At 43.5% G+C, this 12,218-nt stretch overlaps 1 protein-coding gene across 1 annotated transcript in view; it reads left to right on the top strand.

The window, feature by feature from the left end:
* ASB18 (ankyrin repeat and SOCS box containing 18) overlaps positions 1-11,266 on the top strand; it is a 59,820-nt gene extending 48,554 nt beyond the window's left edge. Inside the window, exons 6-7 of the mRNA XM_046018073.1 lie at positions 10,214-10,327; positions 11,081-11,266. Coding sequence (XP_045874029.1) covers positions 10,214-10,327; positions 11,081-11,266 — 300 coding nt within the window. The remainder of the gene's footprint in view (positions 1-10,213; positions 10,328-11,080) is intronic.
* The last annotated feature ends 952 nt before the right edge of the window (positions 11,267-12,218 follow it).

Raw genomic sequence — 12,218 nt, 5'->3', positions numbered from 1 at the left:
AGCACGTTAGTGGTGACTCGTGGAAGCCAGAAATAGCCACGTGTTGAGGGCATCCTGTGCGGTGGTGAAGAGATAAGGCTGGGCGAGGCTCGGGTGGGAAGATGCTTGCCTGCCTGGCTCTCCCTCTGTCTCTCTCCTACTCTAAAGCCCCCTCATGTCTGACTTTGAAACAGTAAGGGATTGGGACAAAAAAAAAACAAGTTTCGAGCAGGGAGGGGCCCAGAGATGATCGTTCTTCCAGCAGTAAGGTGATTACAGGCTTCTGAAGGGCAGCCGTTACTGTCTTCGTAGTGACATAGCTGCAAAGACAGGCAAGAGGAGGGAAGGAAGACAAGAAGGGAGGGGGCTGCAAAGCAGATCCACGGCCCCAACACGATGACCTCATGTCTGAGTCAGGGAGCTCCCGCTCCTGTGCTCCACCACCCCGAGTTGTCAGGCAATCAGGCAGTCGCTACAAAAATATTCTGGAAGTCAAACAGGCATTAGGGGATGTCTTTGGAGATACAGTGCATTCTAGGAGATGCAGTGAAGTGCAGAGGTTGAAACCGAGGAACATGGGTTGCATAGCAACCTGAGAGCTCTGCTGGGAAGAAGGTAGGAGAAGAGGCCTGGTAGTCACCAGGTGAATGTGGAAGCAGAGCGAGGCTGGGCACCGTCCTCGTGAGCCTACCTCTGCTGGTCCACAGACCCCCCTGGTGGAATGAGAACGGCATCACAGACTTCCCCTGCATGTTAACAGACCTCATGTCTGATCTTGCCTTAATCGAAGATGAATAGGGAGATAAATAAATGGATCCATGACGGGGAAAGGGAGCAGAAAAACAAAATATGGGGACAGCATCCACCAAATAGAAAGGAGACCCATACCTCTCATCAGAAGATCCAGAAGAAAGTCTGAGAAGCTGTGTGCCATGGGTGCTCTCATCCACAGAGTGCGAGAAGACATAGCCTCTATGTCCCTAAAAACAGAGCCCGTGATGGGGACAAGGCAGCGGAATGACATGAAAAGAAAGATGGAGGAGACAAGGTCATACGGGGGAGGGTGGCGAGTATATGAAGGGAAACAGAAAACAGAACAGATTCATGAAAGGAACAGAGCTTGTGATTTAAGTGAGGGAGCTGGGCTGGTGGCACATGTGGCTTCAGATCCCTTTCCTGGTGTCCCCTGGGGTCTACTCGACTTGTTGAGGGGGTGAGGGCAGCACAGCTAGAACTTTCAAGCTGAGCTCAGAGTCCCAGGCCAGCTGGCTTCTGACCGGCTTCAGCAAAAGGTGACACCATGGAAAACCAGGCATGGAGGGGAAAAGAAGCCAGGGTGTTTTCCTCTTTCTCTGCCTTGGTAGCTTTGCCAGCAGCACCTGCGTCCCCAAGGTTCTGGTACCCCAGTGGCTCCTCCTCATGGTCACAGCCCCTACTGGGCAGCCCCTGACTTGGTTCCAGACTCCACTGTATCTCATAGAACAAGAAATGTAGAAGCAAGGCAGGCTTTGGGACTGGTGGTTTCTGTGTCCCCACGACGCCATCAAGGAATCAGATTTGTCCAACCTCAGTGAGTCAGCTTTGTCCCCAAAATAGCTTTTGTGATAAGATGGCATCCAGCAACAACTGGGCCAGCCAGCTTCATATTCGGTTGCTTTTCTCTGGAAGCCCTGAGGAGGTCTTCCCATGTTTCACTAGCCCAGGCTGACTTAAACATGCACTTTCCCAAACCAGTGATGACAAGGAGAATGGAGTTACTGTGACTGACTGAATCATACTAATCCTTTGGACTATTGGAAAATCAACCACTGTGTGTTCACTACTAATATTAAAACCTCTTCCTAAGTGCAAAGGAAAAAAACAAAATGAAGAAATAGAAGAAAAAGTGATCATGAAGAGCGGAGTGTAGAGAGCCAACCTACAGAAAAGTGATATTACTGAAGAAGAGCCTAGAGCAAATGGATCAGAAATAGTAATCAAAGACATAATAGAAGAAAACTTAGCTGCATTAGAAGTCTTAACTCCTAGAAGTTGAATGGATACTCTCTGCAAATCAGTGATGTGAGACACACTCCTTTTACTTTTAATTTCTTTTCTTTTCTTTAGGATTTTAATTTTTTTTTAAAGATTTTATTTATTTATTTGACCAGAGAGAAATCACAAGAGAGGCAGGCAGAGAGAGAGGAAGGGAAGCAGGCTCTCCGCTGAGCAGAGAGCCCAACATGGGGCTCGATCCCAGGACCCCGAGATCATGACCCGAGCCGAAGGCAGCGGCTTAACCCACTGAGCCACCCAGGCGCCCCTCTACCAGTGGAACCAGCAAGGCGTCCTTGGAGACACATTCCTATATACATTCTAGCAGAAGTATTCTTAAAAAGTATGGAAAATATCTTGCCAAGTATGTGAGCAGAAAACAGTTATTCATAAAGGCATAAAACTCAGGCTGATTTCTCTGCTGCTGTAGTATCATGAGACAAGAAAATATCATTTTCAGACTTTTAAAGAAAAAGTTTGGATGCATACCCCTGGGGATAAAAATACATTATCTGTTTATAAAAAAATAATAAATTAATAAAAAAAATTTGATTATGCTAATATGAATAAGTAGTAGTAATGAAGGTTTTGGTATACTTGTAATTAGATTTTAATCATATGGATTCATTTTACTTGCTCTCCAAATAAATCCTCTAATGGAAAAAAAAAAGTTTGGATGCTAGAATTTTAGACTCATCCAGGATGGTTTTCATTTTGATGGCAAAAGTAAAACGCTTTTAGATATCAGGGGCTCATAAGATATGCCTTCCTAATGCATCAAAAAAATACTTCTATTTATTTGATTATTTAGCCAACAAATACTTATTGAGCACCAGCCATGTGTCAGCAACATATTAGGTGCTTTGGATATATGAGCAGACAGTTCAAGGGGGAAGACGTATTCTTGCCTTCGTGGGGCTAACAGTCTAATGGGAAGACAGTCTTTAAACCACAAGCATAATGAATGGGCCAATAAAATGATAAGGACTAGAGAGAGAAAGTAAGGGAAAAGGTGAGCAGTTGCAGTTGTACGTGCAGTAGCTAGGGTGGGTGGCTTTGAGTCAAGACTCAGAGAGAGGTGAGGACATGGCGTTGCAAGTATTATAGGGGAAGGGGCCAGCCGACCAGAAGCCAATATGCAGTTTGAGATTAGAGTGGGCCTGACCTGAGAATGAGGTGACCAGTGTGGCTGATGGTGGAGAGAACCAGTGACAGTAGGAGATGAGACCAGAAGGATAGGAGAGGCTCGAATTGTATGGGGCACTTATAGTCATGACTTTGGCCATGGAGGGCTTTGAGCAGAGTGGCAGGACCTGCTAACATTTGATGAGGACCCTCTGCCCTCTGTGCTGAGGAAATACGTCAGGAGGAGGAGTGCAGAAAGTGAAGGGACAAGTTAGGGGGCTGTTGCCAGGATCCACGTGAGGGGTGCTGGCGGCAAGTGGAAGGGAGGCACTCCGATTCTAGCTGTATTTTGGAGGCAAAGCCACCAGGATATCTTGGTGGATTGAATGTGCAATGTGAGAGAAAGAGAGGGGTCAAAGATGACTCTGAGGCATTCAGCCCGAGAGACTGGCTAGATGGGTTCGCCATCAGCTGAAGTGGGAAGATTGTGGGTAGAGTAATTAACAGAATTCGGGGTGGTTTTGATACCAAGGAAGCAGTTGGCTGTTCCAGTCCAGAGCTTGAGGGAAGGATTTGACTGACCTACAGATACAACTTCTGAGCACCAATGGCATGTGGGTGGAATGTATTTATTTTTAGTCAAGTATAATCAACACCTAGTGTTATATCAGTCTTGGGTATATGATACAGTGATTCCACAATTCTGTACATTCCTCAGTGCTCATCATGATGAATGAGTGCACTCTTAGTTCCCTTCACCTACTTCACCCATCCCCCTTCACAGCCCCTATGGTAACCACCAGTTTGTTCTCTATAGTTAAGAGTCTGGGGTTTTTTGGTTTGTCTCTTTTCTTCTTTCTTTCTTTCTTTCTTTGTTTCTTCAGTTCCACATGTAAGTGGGATCATAGGACATGTCCTTCTCTGACTGACTTATTTCACTTAGCATCATACTCTCTAGCTCCATGTCGTTGCAAAGGGCAAGACTTCAGTCTTTTTTATGGCTGAGCAACATTCCATTATGTGTACATATTACACCTTCTTTACATACGGATGGGATTTAAAGTCAGGAAATGGGATGGGACCACCAGGAAGTGAGAATGCACAGAAGAAGAAGAGGAACAAGGGCTGAATGCAGAGACATTCCAACATCAAGAAGAAGGAGAGATGAGAAGACAGCCAAGGAAACGGGGGAGCCAATGAGGAAGGTGGAATGAGAGCAAGGCTTCCTGGAAACCAGGTAAAGAACGTATCATAGAGGAGGACCTGACTGACCGTGTCAGACATGGTCGACACAGCACAAGGCGAGGTAGAGCACTGGCCACAGGATGCAGCAGCCCCAGCCCGTCAATATGCTTAACAAGGGCAAGTTGTCTCAAGTGCCCAGGGCTGAAGGCCCGTGGGGTGAAAGTAAACCAATTGCCAAAGAGATGAGGTGACAGGGAGTGCCTGAGTGGCTCACTTGTTAAGCGTCTGCCTTCAGCTCGGGTCGTGATCCCAGGGTCCTGGGATCGAGTCCCACATCAGGATCTCAGCTCTATGGGGAGTGTGCTTCTCCTTCTGCCCCTCCACTCATTCTCTCAATCCCTCCCTCTCTCTCAAATAAAAAAATAATATCTTTAAAAAATTGTTGTCCTATTTAAAAAAAAGAGAGACAGATGAGGTGAAAGACTATCTCAGGGTTGGGAAACTCAAGTTCGCAGATTCCCACAACTCCACCTCCTAACCCATCTCTCAGGATCGTCCTCTTCTCTCCATCCTGACTGCTACCAAGTGAGTTTTGGCCACCACCATCTCTCCTAGCCTGTGGAAATGTCCCTTAAGTTGCACTCCGACCCTCCAATATGTTCTTTACATTGTAGCCATGGTGATGCTTGTGAAATTAAAATCTGATCCTGTCACTCCCCAACTCTCAGTCCCCCAGGGCTCCCTTGTGTCCTCAAGGTCATGTCCAGCCTCATCACAGTGGTTGCCGCTCCTCCTGCCCATGCCCTGCCTTCATCCCCAGACTCTGGTTCACACTCCCCACATAAAGCTCCGCACCCGGCCAACATTTTCAGCTCCTCTTCACCTCCCAGGTTTGGTCACTATTTTCTCTACCTGGAACACTCTTGTCCTCAGAACGCTCCATACTTTTGTAACTCCTCCTCTTTAGCAGGTCTTAACTGACCAACCAACTCACCACCCACAGCACATCCAGGTCTCACCTAGGTACCCTGTCTAGTACCTTGTGATTCCCCTCATGGTACTGTGGCACCTGTTTTCTATTGTTGTTGTGTTTTTCTTTTATTTGAGATTATAAAAGTCTGTGAGGGCAGATATTGCCACTGTATCATGCAGACACAACACAATCCCCAGCTTTTAGCAAAAGCCTGGTAAGTATCTAGGATGAATGGCTTCATGGACAGGAGGTGAACATACAACCCAGTGAAATAGAAACAACTTCAGTAATTGAAACGCAGGTTGTAAAACTAAACACTAATACCAAAAATTATTTCTGGAAGATATATGTAACATAAAATATGATCTTGTAATAATCATAATCTGGGACTAAAACTCCAGATCTTATTAAGAAAGGAGAAGAATTGGGGCGCCTGCATGGCTCAGTTAGTTAAGTGTCTGCCTTCGGCTCAGGTCCTGATCTCGGGGTCTTAGGATCGAGCCCCGTGTTGGGCTCCCTGCTCGGGGAAGTCTGCTGCTCCCTCTCCCTCTGCCTCTCCCCCAGCTCATGCTCTCTCTCTCTCAAATAAATAAAATCTTTTAAACACGTTTTTAAAAAGAATAAAGTGAAACAGAAGTAAACCCAAATAGATTATTTATAACAATAAATATAAATTTCTTATAAAATTCTTAAACTGCCCTATTACCAATACAGGGACTCTCAAACACTTTCAAACAAAATGAATTTAAAAAAAGGTTAAAATTAAAGAGAGGGCAGAGGTACTTTGTAACAAAAAATAAAAGAAAAAGAAAATGACGGATCGACATCAATATGCAACATAGAAGAATTCCTGGGAGAGACACAGACTGAAGGGAAGAGAAGATTCACTGACAGAGATTTAAAAAAAAAAAAAAATATATATATATATATATATATATAATGTTTCTTTGGCAAATAGGTTCCAAATGGTTACATCTTCACTGTGAAATATATATATAATATGTTTATATATATAATTATATATATATTGCAATATATTTATATATAATATATAGCACTATATATTTAACATAATGTTTAAAATGGAGAAACAAATGAAAAATAATAATCCGAAATGATTTTTAGTTCACATCTGTCTTTCACACATCAGATGGGCAAAGTAGAAGCTTCAAATGGTAAATGAGAAAAGTACAGTTGAATTTTGAATGCTGCAAACAGAATACAACTTCTGGTACTCCAAAAGCAGGCATTGTTTAAAGCCATAATACAATAGGCCAGAAAATTAATACCGAACAGCTAATTTTTTTAAAATAACCTTTTGAAAATTGCATGGCAAACCTCTAAATAACTACTGCGTCAATAGTTACATCATTGCAGAATATTTAAGAAAGATAGAACACTGTGCCTCAAAAGTTATGGCTAGGATCACATCTATGTTCAAAGGAAAATCTGCACCATTTTGAAAGTTGCTTATATTATGACTCAAGGGGGAAAATGTTACTAAACAAACTGAGCGGTCAATCCAAGGAGTCAGAAAGAAACAGACAAAGGAACTAATAACAATAAATACAATAATCGATGGGTTAGAGTATTTTAAAAGAGAATGGGTCAACAAAAGCCAATAGGGGATTCCCTGAAATAAAAAACAAATTAGCAAAATTCCAGTAAATAAAATGAAATGATTGTTTCCCAGGAAAGTATACATTAACAAACTTGATTCAAGAAAAAAACAAGGAGCACCTGGCTGGCTCAGTCAGTGGAGCATGCAACTGTTGATCTTGGGATTGTGAGTTCAAACCCCATGTTGAGTGCAGAGATTACTTAAAAATCAAATCTTTAAAAAAAAGAAAAAATCAAAACAAAGCATACCAATAACCATGGAAGAAAGTGATAATAATTTGATATTACCTGCAGCTTAAGGCTAGGCTTAGACAATGTTAAATACAAGATCTGTTTTGCCTTCTTAATTCCAATAAGTATGTCTTTTAAAATCTTCCAGAAGTTAAAAAGATAGAAATTTTCTAAGTTGACTAAGTTGGCATAAACTCACATCAAAATCTGACAAAAGAAGCTAAAAAAGCTGAAATGACAAACCATATTTAGTTTTTAAATACAGAAATCTTAGCAAATTGAATCTGCCATTTTATGCAGAATAGCCAAACAGTGTCTGTTTCATGAAGACAAAAATGGGTCAGTATTGGAAAATCTTGTATCAACTTGGTTAGAAAAAGGCAAAAAATACATCCTTTAATGTGTAGTAATTTAGAAATAGAGAGCTACTTCCTTCACTGAGAACAGATTATCTATCTGAAACTAATATCCAAGGTTATTATAGTGAAACTTTAGAGATAATCTTGTTAAAATTAGGAATAAGATAATGATGCCTCAGTATTATTATTTAACATTGAACTTTAGGGGCACCTCGGTGGCTCATTTGGTTAAGCATCTGACTCTTGGTTTTGGTTCAGATCATGATCTCAGGGTTGTGAGATGAAACCCCTGGTCAGGCTCCAAGCTCAGCAGGGAATCTGTTTAAAGATTCTCTCCCACTGCCCCTCTCCCTGCCCACACACGTGTTTAACCTCTCTCTCTCTCATAAATAAATAAATCTTTAACATTGAACTTTAAAGCTCTGGTCAGTGTAATAAGACAAGAAAAATAAATGTGAAATACTTATACTGAGAGGAGAAAATACTATTATTTGCAAAAATGAATGACTAAAATATAACCTTAATAAAGTGTATATACAAATCAATGGGGAAAATGAACATACTATAGAAAAACTGAGCAAAAGACAAACTTAGCAATTTATAAAGGAAGAGAAATGGTCAACCAAAATGTAAATATTCCATATTTTTTCTATCAAATTTAAGTAATTAATGAGATGACTTGGGTCATCTCATTGATGATCCAAGTTATCAATGGGAGAAAGAGACACTCTCATACTCATTTCTTCAAAAAGTGTGATAATTTACACACTTACAATTAGACAGTATGTGCTAAAACCTCTAAAATGTACATACTCCTTGACCCTACATTTCTACTTCTAGGAATTCAGTGTCAGAGGGAACAGACTTATCTTGTTATCTACATAAGAATGGTTGGAGGCAGAAAGAGAAAGAATGATATTCAAGAGTGTTCAATGTTTATAACATCCATTTACAATAATCACCTCATTGAATATATTACAATATATTCATAAAATATATGGCCCCTGAAATGATGTTGAAGTCCTTATTTATAATTTCTGAATTGTTCACAATTGATGTTGAGTAGACAAAAATCAAGTTTCAAAATAATAGGCACAGTATTACTCCACTTTTACTGTATATATTAATTTTTTGTCTAAATGCATAAAACATTAGTATATACAAAATGCTAATAGTCCTTATCTCTAAACAAAAAGATATTAATTTCCTGTTTTGTTTTAATATATTTAAAAGGGGTTTCATATGTGAAGGAAGCTTGGCAAGTTGTGAATGGAGCAACCATACTGAGTGATTCAGGTCTGTCTTCTATTTGACCTTGTTCACAGAGCCCCAGTGAGCTCAGCTGTTGGCCCTACCTGTTAATTGTCTGCTGTAGATATTTGGTGCCTGATTGTAAGAAAATTGCTTAACTAAAGTTTTCTCAGTGAAGAAATACTAATTTTACTTGGTAAATCATAAACCTCAAAAACAGAGGAGTATGAAGCTGCCCTACCCCTTCCCAAAATCAAATCTGAATTTGATCAATCTTCCCAATCCAACTACAAATTTACAAAAAGCAGACGAAAAACATCACGTTCCCAAACCCTACACAAATACCAGGAACAAAATTCGAACACCGAGAAACTCTGCTAGACAGATAACCCAGTTTCTTCAACAAATAAATAACATGACACAAAAATGGGAGATCTGATAATACATCATATCAACCAATCTCAATCCTGTTGGGTTCTTTATTTATTCTTTATTTATTTGGTTTCTTATTCAAACAATGTTTTTTTCATACAATGGCATTTAAGAGAAATTTGTGAATTTAAACACTGGCCATATATTTGAAGATACTAAGAAACTTGTTAATTTCTCAGGTCTTAAATGATGTTGTATTTCTCCTACAGTGTCCTATAGGAGTCACACTGAAATATTTACAGATGAAAATACAGGGTCCATTGCAGTGGGTTTAAAATAATGCTGGGGGAGATGACGGGCGTGTGGATGGGGTGGGACGAGGCATGGGTTGATGATGGGTACATGGAGGTCATCATACCACTGGGTCTACTTTTGTGCTCACTGACATTCACCATCACAAGAAATGTATTTTTTAAAAAAGCAAACAGTGTTCTCATCTTCATGATGAAACTGATGAACCTGAATTGTAAAATTTGCTAATAAGAAAAGAGGAATCCTTTTGCCAGTGGTGACGGAAAATAAAATAGAAAGGCCAAGTCAGGAGGAAATTCAACAACAAAGCCATTCTTCTCCCTCATTGTCCTGACATATAAGAAAGTTGAGATAAGAAATTACGAACACCATCCTTGGGCCAAACTCCTCCCAGCGCCCCCAGCAGAACCTTCCTCCTTTGCTCTGAGCAACAATGTAGAGGTCAGGAGAGCCCACGGAGCCATGCGCATGCTGCTTCTGGGCACGAGGATGAGCAAGCCATTCCCAAGCCCAGACTTGGGACATGTAGCTCTCCTAGCACTAAGACAGCACCCCCCCCAACCCCCAGAACGCTGCCTTGGGCTTGTTGGGAACCCTGCTGTCCTCTTACCATGAGGGCTCTTGTTCCCCATGTGGCTAAGGCATAGTGAGGTCCCATGGCCAGGAAGTGACAGAAGGGAGACCCAAACACACCGCCCTATCCGCTGGCCCTGTCCCCCACCTGGACCCAAAACCCAGTCAACGTGAACTTGGTCTCCCACCACTTCAACAGGTGCTGAAGACCTGTGCACCAGCCCCCAGGGTTATTGAGACTCTTTTCAACGCCTACCCTCAGCTCCGTGTGTCAGAGTCCTGGAGGGAAGTGATTCCTGAGGAAGTATTTCAGGTAAGGGAGCGGCCCTTCCTTCCCGCTCCATACAAGAGCCCTGAGCTTCAGCTCCCTCCCCCGACCGTGTGCACTTGGGCACTTACCCAGCGAAGCGTAAGGTATCTGAAGAAGGATGGAGAAAGGGAGAGTGTGGAAGCGTAGCTGAGCATTGCTGGTTTTCTTTGGGAGGAATCATGCAGCCAAGAGCTGTTATTATATTTGGGGTGCTGTTGGCTGCAAGGAGCAGAAACCCAACACACCCAGCTGGACTTGAGTAACCGCCCCCCCCCCCCCCCCAGAGAAGAGGGGCATGCAGAGCCACCTGAATCCACAGGCTCTCCTCTGTGTGTCTTCCTTCTCCCTGTGAGAGCTTAGATATGGCCCAGGCAGCGGCTGGCACCACATATGTACCCAACAGAGTCCACAGTCACTGTGGCTGAAGAAAGAGTGAGGGCGTTTTTTGTTTTTGTTTTTGTTTTCCCAGAAGCCTCTAGAAGATATCCCCTCATGTCTCATTGACTTGAGTTCCATCCACATGGCTCAACAGCCAATGCACTGTGCAGGGGGCGGGGATGGGGGGAGTAGAGCAGGATATGAGGAGACTATCTGTGTTACCCATTCTACCACCCAAAACAGACATCCTCGGACCCCCTCAGGAACCGCACCTCCGAAAAGTGCACACCCCCTCTTGTGGAGGGCATGGCAACCATGGGGTCTTCTGGCTGTTGGGTCCATGCACTCGGGTTCATGTTCCATCTGCCTTCCTTCCAGATGCACCAGGCCTTCTACCAGTCCCTCTTGGCCTTGGCCCACACCCCACGCTGCCTGCAGCATCTTTGCCGCTGTGCCATTCGGAAATTATTCGGCAAAAAGTGCTTTCACCTCGTGCCCCTGTTACCCTTGCCAAAGTCCCTGCAAAATTACCTCCTTCTGGAACCAGAGGGTGTTTTGCACTGAAAACCAGAGTGTTGGGACTGAGGCTGTACTTCACACCGCTGCCCTCAGTGGAGGCTGTATGTTGAGGAGAGCACCGCCGGGAAGGGGGCAGACCCGGGTGGCCCTACCCATGTCCCCCCTGTGGATGCACCGGCCTCCCTGAGCTTCATGCTCACTTGGAAATGGAATGGGTCCTAAAAGGCCTTTCTGCCTCACAGGGTTGCTTGTGAGGATCAAGACTGCAAATATCATAGTATTTGTATCAGAAAGTACTTCTCAACAGAAGTTGAACTAAAAAGTATACACACATCCCCTGCAGTGGGTTAACAGACTGTCTGCCTCACAGGGGCGTCCCACCCCTCCTGGAGCCTGGCCACCTAGAAAGGCCCTGTCCCCAACACATGACAGGTGTATCTATTGAGAGAGGACACCTGTTTCTGCAACAGGAGTGCCCATCTGGAGCCCACTGGTGCTTCCCAGCGCATTACAGCCCAGAATTCCCTAAAGGACGTCGGAGGGGTGGCGAGCCCAACATTGTGATCCCATGTGAGTCTTCTGACATCCTCGCCAAACCCCAGTGGCCGGCAGCCTGGGAGGCCAGATGCCAGGGACAGATGGGTTGCTAGAGGTTGCCATCAGCCTGGCCTGAGCATCACATAGCAAGAGAGATGTTCTAAGGGTCAAGGACTATATGATCCATCTCTTTCATTTTCTGTATTCTGGTGCTTTGATATCCGGGGTCTGGCTGACCTTGGAGGGACTGCTCCTTCCAGAGTCAGCCAGTTCCAGAGACAGCATACAACTTACCCCAAGCAAGCTTTCCAAATGCAAACCGACCAGTCCAGAGCTCACATACACAACCCCAACCACCCCTTCTACTGGGCTGTCACACTCTGGGCTATCTTCCACCCATCCTAACTGTCCCAGGGCCAGATGCCAGAGAGATAGGGACAGTCCTTATTTATATCCCAGA

This window comes from Meles meles, chromosome 9 (genome assembly GCF_922984935.1).
Source record: "Meles meles chromosome 9, mMelMel3.1 paternal haplotype, whole genome shotgun sequence".
In the NCBI taxonomy this organism is placed as follows: Eukaryota; Metazoa; Chordata; class Mammalia; order Carnivora; family Mustelidae; genus Meles; species Meles meles.
The sequence above is the reverse complement of the archived record's forward strand: the minus strand, read 5'-3'. Positions and strand labels throughout refer to the sequence as shown.